At 55.8% G+C, this 24,968-nt stretch overlaps 1 protein-coding gene and 1 long non-coding RNA gene across 4 annotated transcripts in view; one reads left to right on the forward strand and one right to left on the reverse strand.

The window, feature by feature from the left end:
* MAN1C1 (mannosidase alpha class 1C member 1) overlaps positions 1–24,968 on the reverse strand; it is a 131,724-nt gene that overhangs the window by 1,121 nt on the left and 105,635 nt on the right. For 2 of the 3 annotated variants that reach the window (XM_060141011.1, XM_060141013.1), the window contains exons 6-11: positions 18,666–18,792; positions 15,506–15,599; positions 10,251–10,366; positions 4,555–4,774; positions 1,883–2,055; positions 621–736 (exon numbers count right to left, since the gene is read on the reverse strand). In XM_060141011.1, the coding sequence (XP_059996994.1) occupies positions 621–736; positions 1,883–2,055; positions 4,555–4,774; positions 10,251–10,366; positions 15,506–15,599; positions 18,666–18,792 (846 nt within the window). The remainder of the gene's footprint in view (positions 1–620; positions 737–1,882; positions 2,056–4,554; positions 4,775–10,250; positions 10,367–15,505; positions 15,600–18,665; positions 18,793–24,968) is intronic. The other variant, XM_060141012.1, reaches the window with a different exon arrangement.
* LOC132515094 (uncharacterized) lies at positions 20,763–24,501 on the forward strand. The gene is made up of 3 exons (XR_009539040.1): positions 20,763–21,002; positions 22,707–22,754; positions 23,736–24,501. It is a non-coding gene; the product is annotated as an uncharacterized LOC132515094 (long non-coding RNA).

Below are 24,968 nucleotides of genomic sequence, written 5' to 3' on the forward strand. Positions count from 1 at the left end.
CCCCAGGACTCGGCCTGCTTCCTTATGTACCAGGAGACTCGACACTCAAGTAGATGTCCGGGCGCTAAAACGCACAGGGAGGCGCGACTCCAGAACTGCAGGTTTCCAAGCCATGGGGGTTTTTAATGGAAGGAACAGACCATCCAATCCATCCTAAAGAGCTAAAGCACAAGGGGACTGCTTTAGGGAACAGCGAGGAAGCGAGGAGGCCAACGTTCCCCCCAGGAAAGGAGGGGAACAGCGCAGCAGCACAACTGCAGCAGTGACCGGGCTTGACACCATCATGGTTATTACTCTGCCCATTTTACAGAAGGGCACAGTTTCAGAGAACTTAAGTAACTTGAGGAGACAGGTTAAAGAAGTTCACTTCTCACATAGCTAATGCTTAGGGGGGTGGAGTCCAGCCCGGCCTCACTCTGCGTGGAGAAACTGGCCTGGCCCCAGGCCCGCCCCTGGACCCCAAGCCTCCGGCCCTCTTGGGCCCCCCTCCTGGGACAGCAGAACTTGACTGATGGTGAAGGAAGGGACTGCTGCCCCCTGCCCCCCCCCCTGCCCCTCCCCCTTCCCTAAGAAAAGCCCAGTTGCCCTCTGGGAAGAACACCGGCCGACCCCCAACTCACTTTAGTGTCTCCGCCAGAAAGAAAGTCTGCTGCTTGTTGTCGTGGTCGGGAACCTTACTGTATACGTCTTGGATCCCAGAGAAGCCGGCTTCCGTCCGACAGTATTTCTCCAAGGCCTGAAGGAAAGGAAGGCAGCCGTGGTGTGGGGAGAGGAGAGGCCCCCCCCCAAGATTCACGCCTGCCCAGCTCTCGAACAGGCAGGCCCTCCCACCCCTTGGCTGGGGACCCCAGCGTTGGTGGGGGCAGCAGGCCGAATTCCTGCCGTCACCACGTTCCCTGGGCCCACGCGGAGAACTTAGTCCCTGCCCGGCCTGAGCGCTTCACCTGGTGTGAACTTCGAGGAAGCTTCTCTGCCTCTCGGGGAACTAGACTGACCTGACAGACTCACCCACAGTGGTGGACAGAGGTCAGGGAAGGGGCTGGTGATGTTTGCGGGCTGGGATTTGGGGACTGGACTTGGCACGCCCCAGGGATTCCCTGTAGAGGTGTAGTCCCTGGGCCAGAGGCTGTGCCTGCCTTTTGTACAGAAATGCAAGTTGTACCCACTGAGGGTCTGTGGGTGGGGCCCAGGAGCACAAAACACTTGGCTTTCAAAGGTCAAGAACCAGGGTCTTCAGGAAAGCAGAGGGATTCTGGCCAATGAAGCATGTCAGGGAGCCTGAGCAGGGCCCACGCCCCAGCTGAGCACGTGCTCTGGGAGTGTGGCTCTCCCCACCAAGTCTGTGCCTCCGAGAGCAGTGGGCCCGGGGGAGAACAGCAGAGAAAGCTTGGCATCCATCCAAGAACCTTCTGGAATTCCCCACCCCTGCCTTTGATACCCGCCCCAAAGAAGGAAGGGGATTAGGGGAGCAGAGCCCAGAAAGGGGGCTGCCCAGGGCTGGGCTAGCTTCGGGGAGAGGAGGGAGGTGAGCTGGCAGCCCGTTCCTGTTTGAGAGGAGAAATCTAAAGTCACCTGTCCAGGCCTCAGCGTCGGAGAGCAGTGACCACGCGTGTGCTGGGCCACCTCTGACTGCTGCCCTGCGTTCGGCCCTCTCAGTTTGCTGCCATTATTGGGCACTCAGAACACTCTTCACGAGTTCCTGGCCTGCTCCTGGCCGGCTGGGGACTCTTGGCTCTGCAACCAAACCTTGACCCTTTGCACTCTCAACTTTAGCCAGATGCCAGCCTGGCTTGCCCTTCCTCTTGGGTTTGGACCCTGACTGTGAATTCTCAAGGGCACCTGCCACCGGTTCACCACCCTCCCCCTGCGCCCCGCCACTCACCATCACCACTTCCCAGCCCCACTCCCTGTAGATGGGGTCGTGGGTCTGCCGCCACAGGTACATGTAACTCTCCACCACCTCGGGCCGCAGGATGTAGTAGCTCTCGCTCGTCTGCGTGGCCACGGCCTCTCTGCCTGAGTTAAACCAGAAGGCTTCGGGCCCCAGTTTGGTATCTGCAGGAATGAGCAACCCGGGGGCCTGGGTCAGACCTCCCACCTCCTGCTCTTCGGGATCCCAGTGCCCCAGGAGAGACGGAAGTGGCGTGGTAGCCCTGGCTGGGGCCGGCTGGTGATGGGCTGGCATGGGCTGGCCAAAGCAACGCCCTTAGGCCGTGAAACGTCTGCAGTTTAGACCCTGAGAATCCAAATGAACTTCCCAGCAGTCCGGGGAGACAAACGTTTGGGTGAGACATTAGCCCTGCAGGGTGTTAACCAGTGCTCGGCCAAGAAGGGGTTGGAGTTTTAAGCACATTTGGGGAACAGTGGGTTAGACAGAGTGAGAGCCTCCTGTCTACAGGACTTACCAGACCCTTTAATTTGCTAATATTGCCATGATGCTTCTCCACAGACCCCCTTTCTCTGGGAACTGCTTTTGACACGTCCCAGAACCAGCCTTCCAGAGCTGACAGTTTGGGAGACTGCTGAGGTGGAGGTGAGGGAAGATTCGCCCGGAAGGCACGTATTCAGGCAGAGGGAGCTGAATAAAGAAGGCCTGACGAGGTCTGGGTTTTGTTGTCATTGTTTGGTTTCGGTCAGTTTGCTGCTGTTCCTGTTTTCTGGATGACCACCACTATAGCCACCACTGCAGCCACCATTTAGGAGTTCAAGGGCTGTGCTGGGTGCTTTACACGCATTTATTGCAATCCTTAAAAAATGTTGTTTTGGTAAGGCAGATACTTTTACCTGCCTCTCGCGCATGTGGAAACTGAGGATCAGAGAGGCTATGTAATTTGTCCAAGGTAACACAGCAAGTTGTGGCCGAGCTGGGATGTGACCCTGGATCTCTCTGATGCCCTTTCCCCAGGCTGTCCTCTCGCTCTTTCTCCCCTGGGTCTGACTCTTTAGGTCCAAAATTTAGGGTATGTGGGTCAGATCATCCTCCCTTTAATGCCTGCATATCCTGTCAGGTCAGCGGAGGGCCCAGCTCTGGTCCTAATGTGGGCCCCCCACCTCCCATTAGGGCTCAGGACCCCAAGAGGCCCTGGGCTGCTTTTTCTCAGAGACATATTGGAGCTTTGCAGGACATCCTACTCATTCATGGAGGGCTTCATGGAAGAGGAATTAGGCAGATCCTGGCTCCTCTGACCCTCTCAGATGGCACAGCTGCTCTTGGCCATCAGAACACAGCCGTTTCGCCAAGCTGCTAATGGGGTGAGGGCAAGAGCGATTGCTGCAGCCGTCCACGGACGAGCCGGGCTGGTTGTAACAACATGCTTTACTAAGCGACTGCCTTTTATGGTCTGGGCTGATTGTCCCCGACAAATAGCAAGCTTTTTATTATTCCTGAGATTTCCTATTTGTTTGTGGTGCTGGCAGAGCTCTTTGAAGGGAATTGAAGACCGGTTTTAAGGACCCACTGTGAATTGCTGGCTTCCTGAAAACAGCTCCAGGAGCTCTGGATTCCACTGGCGCGCTCACAGACACGTTTTCGGTGGACTGCTAACAAACGCCTCCCATGCTGCTGGCTGAAGGCGTGGGCCAAGCACTTCCTGTGGGGCCCAGGAGACCTGTGTTATTGTTCCCATTGAACAGATGAGAAAACAGAGGCCACCAGCTGCTGAGCAGCAGAGCGGCATTTGAGCCAGGATCTTTTACTGCAGTTCTTAGGTCCTCTCCTCCAACCAAGGCTGGGTTTACAACTCAGAGCGGTGGGCCCCTTCTGGGGTCAGGGGGGCCCGGGGCTTTTTCTGAGGGGTGTTGTTTAGAAAGGCAGCACACAAGATGGGGCTGGGCATCAGGAGACCTGGGTTCTGGCCCCGGCTTAGATACTCATACACGGTGTGGCTTTGGCTAAGCCAGGTCCCCGCTCTGGGCTGACTCAGTTTCCCCGCGTGTAACATGAGGAGCTGGGTTCACATTCTCTCATGTGGCTTCTGAGTCTAGTGTTTGACAGTGCTGCGGTGAGTGCTGGCGGGGATGGTGCAGAAGCGCTCAAGCTTTCCGGGGGTCTTGGATCAGAGGGTGATTATGGGGTGGCCCCAGGAGGTGGTGAGACCCTCTGAATGGGAGCGTTCCAGGGAGGAAAGGCAGAGATACGTTTAGGGGTAGGGGCTCAGGGAGAAGGAATTTGCTAAAGGCTCAGGAAGCCAATGTTTCTGCCTCAGGGGCTGGAGGACCCTCTGCTCTGAGCCCCTCACATGGGAGCTTGGCCGGGTCATCTCTGAGCCTCAGTTTCCTCATCTGTGTTGTGAGGGTCAGCGATGATGTATGTCCAGTGCTGAATGACACCCGGCACACACAAAGTGCTAACACAGCACCGTGTTCCCTCTAACTGAGGGCACAGTCTCTGTGTGTGTATAGCGCACCCCTCATTCAAATTCCGGGTGACCTCCAAGGTGAGGCTTCCCTAAGTCCGTGTGTTCCCTTCACTCACTGCCACTCTCCTGGTCTTTCCAGTTCTTCCTGGTGTCTAGCCTCAGTCTTTCCTGCTGCCCCTTCCCCTTGCAGGGTTACCTGAGCGGGCGTACGATTCGTGGCACGTCTTGGTGATCTGGGCTGCGAGCTCTCGGTAGTGGGCCCTCTTTTCTTCCTTGGCATCCTCAGCGCCGAGGGCGATCATGCCCCCGGAGAAACAGGCCAGGTGCCCCATCTTGTGGTCCAGAATCCCCCCTCGCCACTCAGCAATGTAGGTCAGCCCCCCGGGAGAGACATTCAGCAAGTGGGTCTCTATCGCCTGGGAGCAAGGTGGGAATTGGGCGGGGAGGAAGGGCGTGGGAGGGTACAGAGAAGGGAAGGGAGAGGACGGAAAGTGAACATTTTGGAGACGGCAGCAAGCGCAGCTCTGTCGAGCCCTCCATCCCAGACAAAGGAGGCCTGCTGACCTTGGCTGGGGCCGGTCCCTGATGGGGCTGGTGGGAGGTTCTGCCACTCACCCAGCTGAGGCCTGGTGCTTGCTGGGGGGCTGGGACACAAGGCAGCTCCCCAGGGCCAGTCTCTTACACAGACTTTTAAAACTTCTACGTTCAAAAAATTTTTGGAAAAAATATCTTTAAAAATTATTATCCATCCCCATTATATCCTCTGTTAGGGAATCTTAACCCGAAGCCCAGTTGGCCTGTGGATGGGCTGGAAGGGGTCCAGAGTGCCCCTAGAATTGTAGGTGACACTTCAGGCATTGTCATGGGAAGAGGGTCAGTAATATTTGATCAGATTCTCAAAAAGGACCATAGACAGTAACAGCTGTCCTCTACAGGCCCTTACCACAGGCTTCCTCATTCAATGCTCACAAGAAGCCAGGCACATGGGCTGTACTGCCCTCCCTAGACACAGGGGTTGAGTGGCGTGTCCCACGTCACCCACCACACCACGGTCAGGACAAGGACCCCCAGATGCCCAAGCCCGGCTCCTTCCATTACCCAATGGCTGCTCCTTTTGGTGGCAAGGGGCTTTCAGAGCCCTCCCCTGGTCCCCCAAGAGGTGATGCTGTGGGAAAGACTCCCAGGATGTTGGGGGGTGTAGGTGTCAGGCCATCGCGCCCCTGACTGCCTGCCGTTAGCCCCTTGGGAGCCGTGGAGACTGAGGTGATGGCGGCAGCCACCCACACAGCTGCAAGGCTGGACTCCATGGGTCCTAATCCAGGGCGGAGCCTCTGGGGCCCTGGCCAGGCCTCTGCCTCCACTCTTGCCCTCCCATCTATCCTCTGGGGTGGGCGGGCGGTGGGGTGCACTCTGTACGTAGTGGACCTGACTGCGTCTTGGGCCTGTTTAATGCCCTCCCATGGTTTCCAAGTGCCCTCAGACGAAAGTCCAGCAGGGCCTCCGAGACTCCCTGATGTACACCCTGAGGTTTAACCTGATGCCACGGACATGGCTCCCGGGTGTAGACTCTGGTTCAAACCCCACCTCCACCAGTTCCGAGCTGTGTGACATTGCGCAGGTTCTATGTTCTCTCTGTGCCTCAATTTCCTCACGTACAATATGGGGATGAGAGCATGAACCACTTCACAAGGCTGTGAGGATTCAGCGGGACGTGTCTGCAGAGCTTAGCATATATTTCTTCGCACAGAGAGGCTCAATAAGTGCTGGCTATTATGATTCCTCTCCAGTCGGCCCCCGCCCCCGTCCCCGCTCCAGCCACACCGCAGGCCTCGTTTCATTCCTGTGCCCCCTCCCCCAGTGAACATTTCGTGAGCGCCGCTCGGTGCCAGCCCTGTGCTCCGTGCAGGGAACACAGCCCTGAAGATGGGTCTGGACCTGGACTCAGGGAGCTCACCCATGGGCACAGAGACGTCCCAACAAAAGCAAATACACCCAAGAATCCCAATTTGTGATCAACATTCTGAATGAAACAAATTAAGGGGACGAGGCAGAGAAAAGCTCGGGGAGGAGGTCCTACTTTGCGGAGTGAGGCCAGAGAAGGTCTCTGCGCTGGTGACCTCCACAAAGACCTTTTCTTCCTGCCTCAGGGCTTTGCGGCAACTACTGCTTCTCCCCCAAGATCCCACCCCAGCTCTGCTACCTCTAGCTCTGCGTCTGAGCCCCTCCAGGATGCCTCTTCCTTGGTGAGAATACCCCAGAGTCTAAACTATTGTGGCCCCATTACGCTACTACCCTGTCATCTTTCTACGAGGTGCCGTTCCCACCTGTGTGCGCCTATGTGTATATATTTCTGTGGAACGTCTGCCTTTGTCCCAGGACTCTGAGTGCCAGGTGACGGCAGCAGCCACCACTACCATCCTCCAGCCAGTGCCTGGCATGCGGGAGGTGCTCAAACAACATTCGTTCCTCGATCTGTCTTGTCCTTTGCCCTCTGCTGTAAGGCCCAGGCCGGTGGGCTACCTGCAGGACCCTCACTGAGCAGCAGATGGGGAAGCTCTGATGAAGCGACTTGCGCGCCAAGGCATCTGCTCCCTGTGGGGAGGAGCATGGAGGCAGCCTGGAGGGCTGCCACGTCCGGGCCGGGCCCTGGCTGCTGGGCAGAGCTGGGTCCACGGTAGCTGCTCTGCGTCGCTAAGGGTGCTGGTGCGGGAGGGGTGGCAGGGCTAGTCCCGGGCACAGAAACCTGGTTCAGTTATCACTGCCAGCACTGGGGAGAGGACACAGACATCCCGGGAGATCCCAGGAAGCTTCACACTGTAGCTGGAAACCTGTACCTTCAAGACTGTCTCCCACTGGTTATTTCTATTTGGGGTTAACCCCAAGCTAAGTAGTTGTGGTAAAGAGGAAATGATAGGCCAGTCTCTCTTTGAGGATATAATTTAGACAAGCAAATGCAAAGGTGAAAAACAAAAGCCCCAAGCCTTTCTAAAACCCTTAGCAAAACACAAGATAGCACGGTCGGGCAACCGACTGGTAAAAAGGCTAAAATCATAGCAAGAGACATAGTAGAGAGCTGAGTTTGAATCCCAGCTCTGCAATTTGAGAGTTGGGTGACTTTGGGCAAGTTACTTCCCTTTGCTGAAGACTTCCTTTCCTCAACTGTAAAACGGGAATAATAATTCCTGGGATGGTTATGAAGCTACTCAAAGACGCTGGCTAAGCGCCTGGCACTGACGGTTCCTTCCTCTACCTCCTGGAGGGCACCCTGTCTGCGCACTTCTGAGAGGGCCTTCGGGCCAGCCAGGCTCCCCTGCAATTCGCCAGCTGGTGAGCAGAGGCAGGGGCCCTGGATCCAGAGTCAGCGAGACCCGTGTTTGCGTCCTGGCTCTGCCGTGTTGCCGGGTGACCTTGGGCCTTTCGGAGCCTCAGTTTCATCATCTGCGAGAAGGGGTTAACTAAGGCCAGGCACCCAGCGCACCTGCCTGGAGGAGGCCGCAGGGACAGAAGCTCCCTGTTCTTCTTGCTGCCCCTCCTCCGTGACCCCGGGTGTGCCCAGCTGATCTGTCTGAAGCCCTCACACCCACCCTAGCTGGACACTGGTCTAACCCACATACTGGAGCCCCCAGGGAAGCTTTCAAGGCTATGGCCTGGGCCCCAGCCCAGAGGTTCTGATGTCACCTTGTTGGGGTGCAGCCTGGGCATTGGGGTTTTACAGCTCCCCAGGTGGTTTTTAACATGCCAACAAGGCTGACAACCACCAGAACATTCTTCAAAGCCCCAAACTTGCCAGAGGCCCAGCCTTTACCCAGGGTCAGAGACACTTCAGGCTTTTCACTGGGGAGATAAAAGGTGGGAGCAAAGCTGAGTTCTAGCCTGTTCAATCGAGCACTTCTATAAAACTCCCCGCTTGCTTAAATAATTTATGGCCATTTCTTCCCTTGAAGCCTCAGCTACAGTGTTCCCTGAGGGCTAGGAACTGGGCTGCTCGTGAACTTTATGTTTACTCTGCAAGAAAGGCAGCAAGGGCAGAAAGGGCCTCTCCAGGCAGCACACCTGGCCACCGCTGAACCTGACCGCTAATCCTTGCCAGGAGCCGCAGGCTGCAGTGGAAGCTCCGCTCAGAAGCCTGGAGTGGACGGGGCTGAGCCAGACTGAGCTGGGACTGGAATCCTGGGACCTGCTTCATGACTCAGGTCTTGGTGCCAGGGAGCTGGGCAGGGAAAACTCATTACTGAGCCCACAGTTTAAAGGACCCACGGCTCCGGAGGCCTGTTCCAATGTGCCTCCTTTAAGGACTACCATTCCTGGCCGGATTCATGTGATCAGAGTGTAGCTAGATATCATTCATCCATCCAGTCTGCTGCCCACACCCACCCATCCACCCATATCTACCCACCTATCCACCATATCCACCTACCCATCCATCCTCCCACCCACCCGTCCATCCATTCAATCATCCACGTGTTCACCTACCCACTCATCTTTCCGTCCCCTCTCCCTCCCTCCCTCCCTTCCTTCCTGCCTTCCCTTCATCCATTTATTTGTTCACAAAATAGTGACTGTATGCCTCCCAGGTACCAAGCACTGTTTCGGGAGTGAAGTATACAGTGAATGAGTAGACAAAATCCTTGCTCTAGACAGCTCGGGAAGATAGACAATAAACAAGTAAACAGATACACACATGTGATCATTTTAGACGCTGATAATAATACGCCTCAGGTATGTGAGAGAGAGAGACGCTGGGGAAGGCTAATTCAGGGGCATCTGAGTTGACCAATAAGCAGGACCCAGCCACCTGGGTGATACTCCAGGTAGAAGGAACAGCAGGTACGGAAGCCCTGAGGTGGGAACGAGAGCTCAGAGGGCAAAGGGGAGAGAGCTCAGAGTGACTGGCAGTCCCAGATCAGGGACTGCGGGCAAAGGTGAGGAGTCTGGTTTATTCCGAGCGCCAAGGGAGTCACGAGCGGAGGGACGTGCGCTTACAGCTACTCTGGCTGCTGCGGAAGAACTGACTTAGAGTGGGGAGGGCTGGAGCGAGGAATCCAGTTAGCTTAGACCACGGCGGTAGCAGAATAGATCCAACCTGCTCAACGTACTTGATGAGGAAACTGAGGCCCGGAGCCTGCCCAGTGCCTTTTCTTTAGTTGGGCTCAAAGGTATCTATCGATGGGGCTGCTGGGATTCTAACCGACTCCCCCTCTGTCCTACAGTCTCCGACTCTTTGGAAGGACCCATCTGAGCTTAGCATCCCTGTTCGCTCCATGCCCTGTAGACAGACCAGCAGAGCTGAGGGACAGTGGGGAGAACCTGGCGGCTGGCTTTGGAGACCTGGCTCTAGCTCCAGCTCTGCCAGTTCTGTGCTGTGTGGCTTTGAGCAAGTGCCTTCCCCTCTCTGGGCCTTGGTTTCCATCCACATAAAGAGAAGGAAGAGAAGTGGATGCTCCACTGAGGGAGGCCCCTCCCAGCCGGGATGTGCTAAGTGTGTCACCTCTGGTTCCACAGGAAGATGGCCGAGGGTCTTGCTTTGGCAGTCTCGCTTGGGGGCTCCTAGTCTGGCTGTGTTCTGGGCTCTGACACATCAACAGAAACACAGACACCGTGGTTTCTGAATCAGACTGCCTGCTGCTTCCTGTGAGACCTCGGACAAATGACTTCACCTCCTTGAGCTTGGATTTTGCATTTGTGAAATGAGGATGCTCACACGGCCCTAATTTCAAGGTGTTTGAGAAGAGTCAAGCAACAGGCTGGGGAGGGGACTGTCTTGTCCTCCCTCTGGGAGGACAGTTCACCGTAGGGGGGTGGTGGGGAGCAAGCCCCCCGGCTCTCAGGAACCCACGTGGGAACTGGTGGCGAGTGACTGACCACCCATGAAGAATCAGGCGCCTGTCTTACCTCCAAGGCTTCGTAGTACATATCTTTAGCCTCCATATCTGTCTTGGCCGACATCAGCCAGGATTTGATCAAATATTCGTAAAAACTGTCCCCGAGTCCTCCAACCGAGACATGGTCTGTGAGGGGAGAGAGGACAGGAACATTATCTCCACCTGCTGAGGCCGCCGCAGCCTCGGAGCCCCCGACAGAAGGGGGGCTGGGAGGAAGGCATGGCCTGCGACCGGGGGAACCAGGGCCAGCTTGAGCACCATCGTCCCCCATGGAAATGCAGGGGCTCCTTCGGCTGCTATAAATCATGTCATCGTGTTGTTTTTGCAGGCGGAGGACGGGGCAGGGCCTCTGGTTATTAACCGTAAATGGGTTGCATTTCTTGAAAAAGATAATCTGGTGGCAGGGAGTTCAGAGATTTTTATTACCTGGTGACAAACATGGTAATTAATGCTGGGCAGGTTCATAAAAGGCCACGGAAAGGAGCAACGAGAGGCTTAATTTAGTTGGTCAGAGCACAAAGCTGTTCTGGGAAAGCCAAGTTTAAATTTAGCAAATTGGGATAAATGGGGTTCAAAGGAGCAGAGGGAAGGAAAACCGGGTTTGAGGAGCCCTCCGTCCGCCCTGGTGGAGGAGGAAGTCCAGGTGTGGCTGAACGGGCAGGTGTCTCCACCCAGGGCTACCCCAGGAGAGGGACGGCTGACAGAGGAGCACTTAATTACAGAAGCAAGACACGCGGTGCTTCAATCACAATTAACAACAGGGAAACACAAAGGCGTTTAATAGATAAAACAAGGAGAAAACTGTGGCTCCCCGTTAAGCAGCAAGACAGTGAGGAAGGGAAGGGGGTGGAGGAAGGCGGGGTGGGGGGGATGGGAAGAGGGTTTTCAGCTCCTCTGGAGAAAGAGGGGTTAGAAAAAGAGAGGGGAGGGAAAGTGGGTGGGGGGAGAGAGAAAGAAATAGAGAATACAGCAACAGCTACCCTTTATCGAGGGTTTGCTGTGGGCTGGGAGCTTTACTGTATCATTTATAACAATCTTCCCAAGAACCCTGTAAGGTAAGCACTACGAACCCCATTTCCCAGATGGGAAAACTGAGAGTGAGCCTAAATAGCTCGGCCAAAGCCACCGAGCTGGTAGAGCTCTCACTTTCTGCAGGTTTACACAGTCAATCAGAGAATGAAAACAAAGATGCAGAGAGAAAGAAAGGGCAAGTGGGAAGAGGGAGGGTCAGATCAAAAATCAGAGGGTCAGACAGCTGGGAACCAGGAAAGGGGGCTGACAGGAGGCCCCACAGTAAACAGGGGCCCCCTCCAGCCCCCTCCGTAAACAAGCCCCGGCCCAGCAAGGGTTCAGGAAGGGAAGGAGCACTAGTGAAAATGCGAACAGACCAGGTAAAGCCTGAGGCTTAGGGAGACGTGTGGGGGGGACCAGCGTGGGCTGGACTTTGTTACCTGAAAAGACGGAACCAGCACAGCGTCCCCCTTGCCCCTGTTCCCAGGGGGAGGACACAGCTGGGCAAGCCCAGAGGGAGGGCAGGGCTGTGCAAGGCCCGGCATGTGGATGGCGTGTCCATGGCCGGGGCGCGAGGTCTGTGCAAGGCAGGGGTGGGGAGGCCGGAATTCAGACCGGGGCAGCCTGCACAGAAGGGGCCTCCGCTCATGGCACTCAGCCGGGGGCATGGGCACCTCCACGCTCGTCTCCTGGACTTGCCTCCTCTCATGGCTCCTCTGCCACCCCAAACACTGCTAGCTCCCTGCCCACTCTGTCTCACTTGTGATGACCCCTCTGCCAGGAATACCCTTCCCTACCTTGTGTGGCTGACACCCCCTCACTGCTTCACCTCAGCTCGGAAGGGCTTTCCTCCGTGTCCCCATAACATTGAGGTCCCCGCAGGGTGATGTGAGGGAAATAAGGCACCTGCACCCTCTGCCCAGCGCCCTCCTGCGGGAAGTGCTTGGAGCAGCTGTCCCACCGTCGCTAGGGGCGAGCCTTGCCCTCAGCGGCTCCCAGCGCTGTGTCATCGGTACCTGTTTGTGGGTCTACCTCCCCCGCTAGGCTGTGGGCTGTGTGGGGAGGGACCCTGTGTGACTCGCATCTATGCCCAATACCTGTGTGGCACACCGCAGACGCCCAGGAAGTCCTGAATGAGAGAAAGGCAGGCATGTGGGGGCTGGGCTCAGAAGAGCCTTGAACGTCAAAGCCAAAGAGACTGGACTTCACCATGTGATTGCAGAGTGTGTGTGAGGGACAAAGTCAAGGGCTTCACCTGGCAGGTGTGCGCGGGAGACGGGAGCCAGGTCAGCAGGAGTTCCAGAGGTGTTTGAGATAGGACACCCTCTTGGGGACATGCGTATAGTCTCCCGGGGCCTCAGCTGCAGTGCACAGGTGGGGGGTGTCTTCCCCGCACCGAGGGGCACGTGGGGAGAAGTGCAGGAGTGGGAATTAGAGACGTGGATCCATCATTAGCTCAGGGCAGGCCAGAGCCCCTGGGCCTGTCTCCTGATCTGTAAAATGTAGAAGGGAGAGTCGGTGTGCGTGAGCAGAGATGGGTTCTGCTGCTTCCTGATCGTGTCAACAACGCGCCCACCACACTTGGCAGCAGGAGGCAGCCACCCTATACGCCTGGGAATCGCTGGCGGGAAAGTGGCATGAAGCTGGGGGAGGTGGCTGGGGTGGAGCTGGCGGGCAGCTCACACTCCCACAGCCACGGGAGAGAACCTGGACTTGCCACTTCCCTCCCGCTGAGGAAAGTGTGGGATTCGGGCAGTGGACAAGGAGGACGAGCCACGCCAGGGGCCAAGCCAAAGGGCTGGCAGCTCTTCGAGCTCTCAGCGGCTCTGCTAGGACTGGTCTCTTCTGTGCCTGCTGGACCTATCCTGGCTGTGCAGTCCTAGCGGCAGGAGAGTCTCAGCCTCCCCGGCTACCCTGAAGCTGAGCTTCAGGCAGGAGTGGGGAGCAGGTGAGAGCAGAGGTCTGGGACTGGGATGCAGCCCTCATTAGCCCTTTGTCTCTTTAAGGGGCAATTCCTCTGGTTGCAATGGGCTACGAAGAGGATTCCAGGAGAGAAAAGAATGTGAACTTAGCTTATGCAAGTGGGGAATGTTATCATTTGCTGGAAAATCACACAATCATCAAAAAACAAGAACAAAAACAAAAAATACTAAAAAGACAAAAACAGACCAAAACACCCAAGGAAACCACAGAAAACCTGGGATGACCCCAGGCGCCAAAGCCAGGGGAGGAGGAAAGCAGGCACCCCGGTGATCAGGGCTTTCTTTATAACCTTCCCTCTGAAATTTGGCAGGCCTGCGATTCATATTTTATTAATATGAGACAATTTTCCATATGTGACTGACTCTGCCCGGCCTTGCGACCCCAGGTGCAGCCTGAAAAGAAAATTATGCTTCTCAGCGGGGAAGGGGAAGAGGGGGGCGGCTCCCCTGTAATTTGCCAAGGTAGCTATTCAGACTGGGAAGCACTCCCCTCTCCTTCTTTTTATGGGTTTTGCTGCATTGTCCTGGAGCAGCTAAGGCGGGCAGCTGCTTAGTTTATCTCTTTACCCAGTCAGGCCTTGCAATTAAAGGCAGGAACGGTTATTGAACTGTCTCTTCCCATGGCCATAATCTGTAATTCAAACCTTCATTTTCTCCCGGCACTTTTGAATTTGGCAGTGTGTTTTGGTTAAAAATACTTTGCATTTCTGGGCTTCCCTGGTGGCGCAGTGGTTGAGAGTCTGTCTGCCGATGCAGGGGACATGGGTTCGTGCCCCGGTCCGGGAAGATCCCACATGCTGCAGAGCGGCTGGGCCCAGTGAGCCATGGCCGCTGAGCCTGCGCGTCCGGAGCCTGTGCTCCGCAACGGGAGAGGCCGCAACAGTGAGAGGCCCGCGTACTACAAAAAACAAAACAAAACAAAACAAAAAAACTTTGCATTTCTGTAAGTGGTTTTTGCAGGAGGCTCCTGGGGAGTGAGGTCATCACCAAGGAAAATTCCCCGGTCGAACTTTCTGGGTCTCCTGGATGCGGATCATGGAGGCTCTGGGATGGAAGGACAGGCCTCTGCAGTTTCCTCACAGTATCCCTGCCGGCTGGCCAGCTGGCCCTCCAGGCCCTGCTTGCATACTTTTGGTGATGGGCGCTCATGACCATTTGGGACAACCCATGTCATCTTTGGAAGATGAACTGAAGTCTGTTTCCTGCAGCTTCTGACCATTGCTCCCACGCCCCTCTACGGTGCACAAAGAACACATCTCCAGCTCCTCCAGCTTCTCCCATTTTGCAGGAGAGGAAACCAAAGCTCCAAGGGATGAAGATTCAGGCATGCAGTAATTAGACTCAGGTCTACTTTGTCGCTGAGCCCTTGCTAATGCCATAACAATTGGGGCTGGAGGCAGGGAAAGGGAGAGGGGTCCTTTTTTGGGTAGAGGCAGTGGAGGTAGGGGCTCTGGGCAAGTCTTGGGAAGCCCCTAGAGGCAGGGCCATGGAACCTGCTGCCCCCAATTTGTGCTGACTGTGATCACACAACCAGGGCCTCGGACAGAAGGGCAAGGCAGAGCAGTGCTTCTCGATAGGGGTGCAATCCCAGGAGGTGGAAGACTTTAACACTCCCCTGCCTGAGAGACCTTCAAATCCCATTGTTTCAGTGGGTGGAGCTGGGGGCTGCGAATGAGGCTCCAAAGGTGACCCACAACTGTCTGGCTGAAAAAAAAAGCCTCTGAACATAAACAGCAGGAAATCCTAGGGCCATTTCTAACAGGTGTAAGATACCAGTGATGAACTCCTGATTTTTATATGGCTGTATAGTTAGGGTCTGCTTACACATTTTTTAAGAAATTAAAGTTGGAGGTAGGGAACCAGATGAAAGGGGCTGGGAGAGGATGCATGGCCTTTCTTAGAGCTGCTTTTGGAGTAAACTTCTAACGGGAGCACCCCTGCAAGTCTGGGGGAGGATGAAGGAGGCTTTGGTGGGCACTGTAAGAGACGGAAGGCTGGAGACAGATAGCATGCGGGGGACGCACAGGGCAGGGCCTCACTAGCCAGCAGCCACCACATCCGTCACAACAGCAACGGCAACAGAAACGAACACTCCCCACGATGCCCCGAGGGTGGCAGGAGGGTGGCATCCAGGAGCTCCGAGCCAATGCCTTGCTGGTACGTGGCTCCAATAAGTGCACCGCTCCTCACTCAGCTGGGTGCCTCGCCCAGCCAGGCCGGGAAGCTGGGCAGGAATCCGCTGGAGGAGGGGCAGCGGCGCCCCTGTACTCACGTTGCATCCAGTTCCCGCTCACCGGGCTGAGGAAGTTGGGGTAGAGGCCGAAGGGCTTGTCAATATCCCTAAGGACCTTTCGGATGTTCCTGACCTGCCAAGAGATGGACACCAGGCATGTCTTCATTCTCTCCAAGAAGCCAGCCGGGTCCCAGCCCACTGAGGACTGAGGCAGCTGGTTCGGGTCCAGAGAGGAAACCATTCCGACGAGGCAGGAAGGGAGCGCTGCGTAACTAGCAGCCGTCTCCAACCCAGAGGTGTGAGTCGGTCCTGCCCCTGTGTTCAAGGGCGGGGTGCGGCCACAGTGGGGCCTGACCCTCCACGTCTGCGCTGACTGCTCTGCCCGGGGCCCTGCCACTTGCCCCTCCCCCACCTCACCCCTTCCTCATTGCATGTGGATTTTGGGGACGGGTCTTTTGAGGAGGGCGTTCGTAGAAGTGACAGTAGCTCATTTGTAAGTGCTAGACAGAACTGTCTTTTTAACAGGTCAGAAACGGTTATATTGGCAATTTCACACGGTTCAGCTTGGTAACATGTTATGTTATCAGATACTGTGGGAACCGTTCCAGAGGGGAGGCCTGCGCCCCTCAACATCCCTGTACCCTAATAGGCATCTCGGGGCTTTATTAACGACAGCTACAATGCTACAACGCTGTCAACGTTTCTCAGTTGCTGTGAGCCAGACCCATTAGATACATTATCTCCAACCCTCATAACAACCTATACGGTATTATTATCTCAGTCTAACAGACGAGAAAGCCGGATCTCAGAGAGCGTCAGTCACTTGCCCATGGTCACGGGGTTTGTAAGTGGCAGAGCCAGGACGTGAGTCAGGCCCCTCTGACCACAGGGAGCAGCCCCGGCTCCAACACGGATCAGGGCAGGGACCACGCAGCAGCGAGTAGCAGAGGCCACACCCGCTGGATCAGGAGGCTGGATCTGCAACCTTTGGGGCTACAAAGGGCACAATGCGGGATTCAGGAAGGCTTGATCCATCAGGGTCTGCTGTCTGGCGGTACATGAAATCCTCCCAGCACAGACTCTGCAGGACAGAAGGGCCCTCGGGGATGGAGCTGTAGCACGCTCGCAGATTTATCTACAAGGTAAGGAGCAGGGAAAGCAGCCTTTTAGCTGTCAGACCTTTCTTTCTGGGGGACGGCACTTTGCTTTGCCACATCAGATCTCATATCCATTTATGTTAACGGAGCCCATTATGGCGGACAGGAATGTGCTTGTACCTGAGTTATTCTCGACTGTCCTTGTGGTGAGCAGTGAAACGGGCTAAATTAGCTCCCCCGGAGGGTGCGGGCGCTTCTAGAATTTGGGCCAATTTGTTGACTGCCAATAATCGCCTCTGTGGGAGGCAATGACTGGCGGATGAAAGCAGCTGGAGAATGTAAATGAAAAGAGACACAGAGAGACCATGAGGTGGATGGACCCTTGAGAAAAATCCGGAAGCCTGCTGAACTGATCTGGTCTCGAAGAGCATGGGTTTCAGAGCCAGAAAGTCCTGGGTTTGTCTCGGCTTTATCCCTTACCAGCTGGATGACCCAGGACAAGTGATTTAACCTCTCTGAGTCTCAGTTTCCTCCTCTGTAAAATGGGGATGACCCAGGACAAGTGATTTAACCTCTCTGAGTCTCAGTTTCCTCCTCTGTAAAATGGGGAACTGGCCTCATAGGGTTGGTGGGAAAATCAGAGCTACTATACGGTACCCAGCACATCGTAGGTGCTCAGGCAGTGGTATCTCCAGACTAGCAGGAACTAGAGCAAGCTGCTCGTCTCACTCCGCTCTGAGCCGGCCGTGGTGTTCCTAGAGGGGTCTGGCTCAAGAGCAGTGGAAATAGGGAGGCTGGGGGCAGGGAGGGCCTGGAGGCAGGAAAAAAGACCAGAGGAGAAGACCCATCGGAAGTGGGATTGAATTTATTCCATGAGCTCTTGAGGTGGGGTATCCCAGGGAGGCAGAGTCCTCTCAATATAAGGAAGAGCTTCTGGAGGGAGGTCTGACAACATGAGGGGCTGTTGGAGGCTGATAGTGAGCCCCAGTGCAGAGGAAGCAATCAAGGGGTTGAAAGCTCTTCTTTGAGCTTCTCAAGAAATCTCGGGTGGATTCTCACACTGAGCAAGCAGTGGTCCTAAACCTGGCATCAAAGAGCACATGGGTGCTTATTTCAAATACAGACTCCTGGGCCTGGGGCGACACTCAGAAATCCGCTTCTTCACCAGCATGCTAGATGATGCTTTGGGGCTGGTTGGCTGACAAAAGACTGAGAGCCACTGGGTAGAGGTGTGACTCTGTGACCTCCCAGCTCCCTTGGCGTTCCGAGAGACTAACATTTGGGGGGAAGAGAAGGCTTTGGGAGTGGGGGTCTCCTTCTTCCTGGAGGCCAGGGCTTCATCTCCCTATAGGGGCAGGACTCAGGAAGGGGCAAGCACCATCTGAGGGTGGTGTGTGTCCACTTCTCTTCCTCGGGTTGAGGGTTAGACCTACGGAGACACTTGCAGACAGTAGGACTGCCAAGGGCTGTGACACTGAGGAACCGCTCCTTCTGGAGGGCTTCACAGCGGGGCAGGGATGGGCAGCTGGCAGGATGGACGAAGGCCTGGGTGCTAGCGCTCTGAGCCCCTTGTGGCCTTCGCCAGCCTGGTAACGACGAGAAGGAACAGACGTGAGCCTCTGCTGTGGAGTGAAATTGCTTTGCCAGCCTGCTGACAGCATGTGCTAGATGGGCATCTGGAAGGGGAAAGGCAGGCAGATCTCACTCGAAGAAGTTAAATGTCTCTGGAAAGGGGACTTTTGTGCCGGGTGGCCAATTCCTGCCAACGCAAACTGGTGCCTGGATTTCCGTTGTTGCACTTTCTCCGGATTTCACACGTGTGTGGTTGCCAGCGGGCGCACATGTACCAGGGAAAACCTTCTCGCTGGCAGCTATGTCTCTGCCGCGCCCTCTGTAGAATGCTGCTGACTCCCTGCACTCACCTTCCCTGGCGCCTGGCATCGGTTACGATTAGGCAACTATCTGCTATGCTGGCAGTGGCTGGAGGCCTTTGGGCTCCCCACACACCCTCCAGCTGGCCCGCGGTCCATTTCCCCGTCACGGGCCGAGAGCCCACCCTTCGCTCTCCGTGTGGAGAAGAGGGAGCAGGGGAGAAGACTTGCCTTTTCTGCGAAGACCTGGTTGCCAGAGAGCTGGGTGAGGTGTAAGAACTCCAAGTGCAGGGATCCAAACTCCGCCAGGATGCTGCTGCCCCCTGCCACGGCCCAGCCCCAGCTCCTGTTGGAGCCGCTGAAAGACAGAAGCAGCCTCGGTCACCCTCTGCCAGCAGAGCTGGCTCCTCTGCCCCATTGCCAGGCACTGGACTAGGAGCTTCGCCGTGCAATCCCAGTTAACCCTCCCTGGGGGTCGGTACTATCCTTAGCCCCATTTAGCTGATGAGGACACTGAGGCTGGTGAGAAACTTGCCGAAGGTCACCCAGGTCTGTCTGACAGGCAATATTCTTTGTTTCTATGGTCAAGCAGCTTCTGGAAGACGTGTAGGCTCCAGAAAAATATTAGCAGAGCTGCCTTGGTGGCCAAGACCTGGCACACAGGTGATGCTAAATTTACAGGTGATACTGATAATGCTGTCAGGGGCCACAAACCCCCCTCCCCCCACAGAACACTATTTCTATCCACTTATCAATGGCTCATAATCATTGTTGCTGCTTGTGGAGGGTAAATGGTGCATGGCTGGGGTCCGAAGGGGGCAGATGAAGAGAGCAGGGATCCCATCTGGCCCCTCGCCCCCCCCTCAGCCAGCACTGCTCACGGACACAAAACGGCCCCTGGAACTTCGTGGAACCCACACCTGAAGGGTGGGTGGCCCTGCTAAGACCACACACCTGGGGCTGCTGGACCCTGGGAGGTCCGAGGTTAGGAATGAAAGCAGCAGGGGCTCTCGGAGCAAAGGTCTCCTCACTCGCTGAGCACGTACGTGTCTCACGAACACCTTAGATGGATCACCAGCAGGACCCTGTGACCCCGTCGGAGGAGGCTGTCAACTAACCGCTTCCTCCCCTTCCTTGAACGTACTGGGTGCTTTCAAGGAGGAAGAGTGCAGGGGCAGGGCCTCGGGAAATCCTCCCATCTGCCCCTTTCACAGATGAGGAAAACAAGGCACAGGACAGTGAAATCACTGCCCGAGATCACACAGTAAATGGAACAGTGGGGACCCAAGGCTGCTCTGACGCCAGAGCTTGTCCCAGTCACTGTGCAGCTGCTGGCTTGTCGTCTCATTACATGATAAGAGGCCAGGACGCTGCCTTTCCAGGAGCTGTCACTTAAAATCTCCCTGGGACCTGCAGCCAGGAGGCACAGGTTCAAGTCTGTGAGCAGCGAGGTCTTGGGCAAACCATTTCTTGCCGTGTACCTTAGTTTCTGTATCCGTCAGACTGAGTGAGGATAATGCGTCCCAGTCTCCGCTCCTAGAGCTTTGCGGGGACTGAGAGAGACGAGGAAGATGCAGAATGGGGGTGGCCTTGGGTAAGCTGCTTCCTCTCCCTGATCTGAGCCCTCATGTGTATCATGATGCTTTTTCCTGTGGGACATTTAGGACAACCAGGGAGACAAGGGTCAACCTCCCTCTGCAGGGAGGTTGCGGGGTGACAGTGGGTGGGCACAGAGCGGGGTGGAGTGAGCGCCCCCTATCCGTAGGGCCTCCAAGGTGCAGACAGTGTGTGGCAGGCTGGGGGGCTGGCTCTGCCGGGGCCTCTGGAAGCCCCTCTGCTTCCTTGCTGTGGTAGCTCTGGCTCCCTGGGAACTGGCCTCTGTCATCCCTCTGTCTCCCAGGGACAGGACCTAGGAAGGCAGGCGTGGGTCTGGAAGGTCACAGTTTGCCAGCTGAGGGGCACCGCTTTATCTGGGGTGGACTGGGACTCCCCTAAGGCTGCTCTTCTCCTCTCTGATGTGGTTTCAGGAAAGTGAGGAAACTCTTCCATCTTCCAGAAACAGATGGAATTGAGTCTTAGGATCTTCTGGAGCAGGTGATCTCAGTAAACATCCCTGCTTCCTTGGGTATTTTCCTGACTTGGGGGCAGGTGGGGAGGGATGGGTTGCACAGAGAGGGGAAACTTGGCTCCTAGATAGTAAATCAAACAGCTGCCAGATGCAGGCACTGGGGCAGGCGTTTGCATCATGACCTCATTTAAAGCCCACAAGGCAAAGCATCGTTAAACCCTGAGGAAATAGGCTCAGAAAGGGAAGTGAGTCACTTTCAGAAGCTCAGAGCTGGTAGGGGGTGGAGGCAGGATTCAAACCTCAGAGAGCACTTCCCTAAGGGGTGCCCGAGACGGCCCCATAGCCACCTCGAGGGAAGGGGAAGCTGACCCCTCTCTGTCCCTCTTCCCCCCACGCCAAGAGACCTCTCTCTCCAGCCTGTGATCTCAGTGGGAGCTGCAGGTACCCACAGAGGGCTTCCTGAATAATTGATGCTTCCTGCCCTCGCAGAGAAATTCAAGGTAAAAAAAAAACCCCAGCCACCAGCCATCTTTTGTTCTCATTTTCCCCCACAGGACCCTCTCCCTCCTCTCCCCTCCCTCTCAATGCTCACCCTCCCAAGTGGGCCTCCTGTGGTCCAGCCGCCCTGGGCAGAGGCGGGTGGTAGGCCAGGCACCTTCTTCTCTCCTGCCTGGCTTCAAATGCTGGCTCCCCCAGTTCCCAGCTTAGGAGACCTCAGGAGGGTCAGTGAAGGGTCAGTGAATTCTTCTAGACCCCAGTCTCCTCATCTGTTAAATGACAGTAGCCACACCTCATAGAGCCATTGTGAGATATAAATTAGGCACACGATGACTGTCATCGTTACCATTATGTAATTACGCACATCTAAATTATGTGTTGTTTGTTAGAGTTAAGTTCCTAATGTGCCAGGCAGCAGCGGTATCTTGTTTTACCTTCACATCTAACTTTAGAGGTAGATACCAAGATTCTTATTTCATAGGTTAGGATACTCAGACTCAGAGAGCGGAAGACACTTTTCCAAGGTCACACAGTAAGTGACAGTGCTGGTAGAGCTGATCTCAAATCCAAATCCTAGGTACTTTGTGCCCCAAATGCATCTGTTCTGGGCAGCATCCAGAGACCAGGAGGTCTTCTGATCAGCCTCATGGGCAATGGGCTGATGGAAGCTCTGCCCTCTGCTCCCCTCCTCGCCTTTTAAGTCTCCAAGTGGAATCTCCCCCGGTGGGAGGGGCTGCTCCACAATGCCCCTCCCCAGCCTGGTGGAAGCTTCTACATGTGTGTGCCTGTGTGTGCACACATGTGTATGGTGAAATCGTTAACTCTGGAGCCAGACAGACCACGATTCTAACTTTGCTTTGCTGCTGTGTGACCTGGGTAAGTTACCTCACCTCTCTGAGTCTGTTTCTTCACTGTTAAAATGGGGCCCACGTGGTGGTTGTGTGCTGAAAAGAGAGAACCCACGTCATTGTGCCTGGGACACAGTGAACATTCAAAAACGTGCACAATTATTACGATGTGTAAGTGTGTAGCAGAAACGTGCACATGTAAACGCATCTTTGTGTGTGAATCTGTGCACATATATAGAGGTGGGAGAGTGCGTGTGACAAAGGTGAGCCTGCGTATCTGAGTCCTCACGATTTGGGTGAGTGGCAGTAGGGTGCACAGGTGTGTGTGAGGCTGGGTGTGTGAGAGAGCCAGTGAGATTGATTCAGCTGCGGAGGCCCTTGGACTGGCCACCTCCCCGCTTCCCAGAGTTCAGTGGTCCTGCAGGTCACAGGTCATGGCTGCCCCTGCCTCCGCCTCCCAGGCCTGCCACCGGGGAGGGGGAGCGGTCACACTCACTTGGGGACCACCTCCCTTCAGGGTCCTCCTCAACGGGCAGTTTGGGGACAGGGCCTAGTTACTGCCCCCCCTACTAGGGCCCAGGTCCGAGCTGCTCACAGCCAGCCCTGCACTGACCAGGGGCAGCAGTGTGGACCCAGCTCCCACCAGCAGGCCCTCTCCAAAGGGAACACTCAGCGCCACGCGGGCTGTATACATCCCTGACGTTTTCCCTGGTGGAATGGGGAGGCATTTTTAGCAATAGACTCTCTTACCCAGAAAATGAGAGGGAGGTGTTGCCAGGAAATATGCATACATATACATATGTATACAGCACTGGCAGCATGCAAACAGCCTAAAAATAAACGTGCTTTCTTAATCAGAAATGTCAGGATCTGCGGGGGATCAGGTCCAGGCTCTGCAGGACACGGGTAAGGCAGGCAACCAGGGCTGCAGCTTGTGGGGCTTGCTTGGAATCAGGGGGTGCCAATGCGTGGAGGAGGGAGGGGTGCCTGAGCTAAGTGAGGCCTGAGAAGCTGGACCCGGGACAGGGATCCAGAAAGACGGGGTGTTTGTGTCTTGGCTCCAAGACGTCTGGCCGTGTTTCTCCAAGATCAGTGTTGGTGGGAAAGGAATCTGAGCAGGGATCAAAGTGTCAGGGTCTGAGGAGTCAACCCTGGCACCGAGATGGGGGTTTGATGGGCCCTGAGGGCCCCTCCCTGGCCTGCAGTGAGATTTAAGTGACATCACACCCCAGGAATCCTTTCTGACCACAGAGATGAAGATGAAGAAGGTGAAGATGCTGAGCAGGCCGTCCTCCCTTCTTTGCAAGGCCCTAGAGGGTGCGACCTCCCCAGGAAGTAAGGGGGCCTTGGGCACTCCACCTGAGCCCAGGGCCCCTGCCTCCCCTCCCCTGTTGGACTGAGATCCCTGAGATAAGAAAGCGCTTCAGGAGATGGAACAGAAAGTCCAGTGTGATGGACATATTACAGCCCTCCCCCCGGGCTCAGGTTGTAGGATGGTCTCAAGAATGGCCCCAGAGGGCTCCCTGGGTGCCTGGGGACCGGCAGGTACCTTCTACCAGGTCTCCAGGTCTGCTCCATGCATCGCGAGGGTGGCAGGGCTCCTGCCTGAGGGAGGGCCAGGTGGGTATCGGGAGCAGAGCTTTTGATCTGTAACAAAATGGGTTAAAACCTGGCCCCACTGCCTGTGAGCTAGAAGACCTTGGGCAATGGGCATAATATAAATACCCACCCTAAAGGCCTGCTGTGAGGAGAGTGCTCTGAGGCGTTGAGCGAAACCCTTAGCATATGCCAGGCGCAGAGTGATCGCTCAATAAATGGTCAGGACAGCAGTCATCAGAGTCGGTCTCTCATGCTGCACACACGGCCTCACGTGAACATTTGTTGAAGGAATGAATAAAGAAAGACGGGGACATGGATCCTGCCTTCAAGAAGCTCCGGGGCCGATGGGGGAACGTGAAGACTAAGTGTGACAAGGGCCACAGGAAGCTGATAAAGTGCCTGGAGGCCAGGAGAGGCAAGGACACTTGTGGCTTCTGGAGAAGGTGGCATCTGAGCTGGGCTCTGATAGCGAGGGAAATGGTGAGAAATGGCAGCCCAGGGGAGGAAGAGAGCGAGGGAGGCAAGACAGTGGGGTGCACGGGGGTCTCCAGGAGCAAGATTCATGCTCCTCAGTGGATCCTAAAGCCGGCTGGCCACTATTCCCCTGACTTTGAGCCCGTCCTTTCCCCTCTGGGTCTCAGTGCCACATCTGGCTCCCACCCTCACAGAGGGAAGCAGCAGGGTAGGTAAGTCCCCGGGGGGCTTTGGAGCGGGACGGAGCTGCGGCCCGGGCCCCACCTGCTCTAGCTGTGTCACCCCGGGTCCCTTCTACTCTGGCTCTGTGACCTGGTGAACGTCCAGAAAGACTCTAGTTCACACGCCGAATTACGCAACCTATCAGGAGGGGAAACGATGCAAGTGGCCAATAAAAACTAATGTTTTAAAACAGTCGGTAGAAAGAAACATATCAGTGGTTTCTTGACTAGTGGAGTCACAGGTGATTTTCTGGGTCTTATCCAACACTTCTGGTATAATCCACATTTTTTTTTGCAATGAGGATTTATTTTTACAGGGAGGAATCACAATAAATATTATTGAAAATGGAGTTGGAAGTCCTGGGCTCATGTCCTGGATGGTCCGTTACTGGCTTCTATGACCTCGGCCAGGGTTTTTCCTCCTCGGAGTCTGAGCCTCCATGGGCTTGATGCTCCCAGAAGCCCCTCTGGGTTCTGACAGCCCCTCTGGGCTGACAGGGGCTGAGGGGTCAGCAAACCAGGGTCCCTCTGCCCAGGGTCCTGACTCCCCAGCAGCTTTGGGTTCCTGCTTGTGGTGGGAGGTGTGATGTGCCTCCCAGCCCGGGATCCCAGCTGGGAATGGAGGGCAGTTGGGGCCCAGCGGCGGGGCTGTGAGTCACGGCAGTGTTACGAGATGATCACAGAGGAACGGCGGCCCCATCTCCATGCCAGAAAGATCAGGTCTTGCGTGGCCTACACCCGAGAACCAGGTTTAGTGACCGACGCCAGCTCAGGGGAGCCCCTGGCTGAGGCTAGGTGTCACTGTGCCACGACCCCCGTGATTCCT

This window comes from Lagenorhynchus albirostris, chromosome 2, assembly GCF_949774975.1.
Source record: "Lagenorhynchus albirostris chromosome 2, mLagAlb1.1, whole genome shotgun sequence".
In the NCBI taxonomy this organism is placed as follows: Eukaryota; Metazoa; Chordata; class Mammalia; order Artiodactyla; family Delphinidae; genus Lagenorhynchus; species Lagenorhynchus albirostris.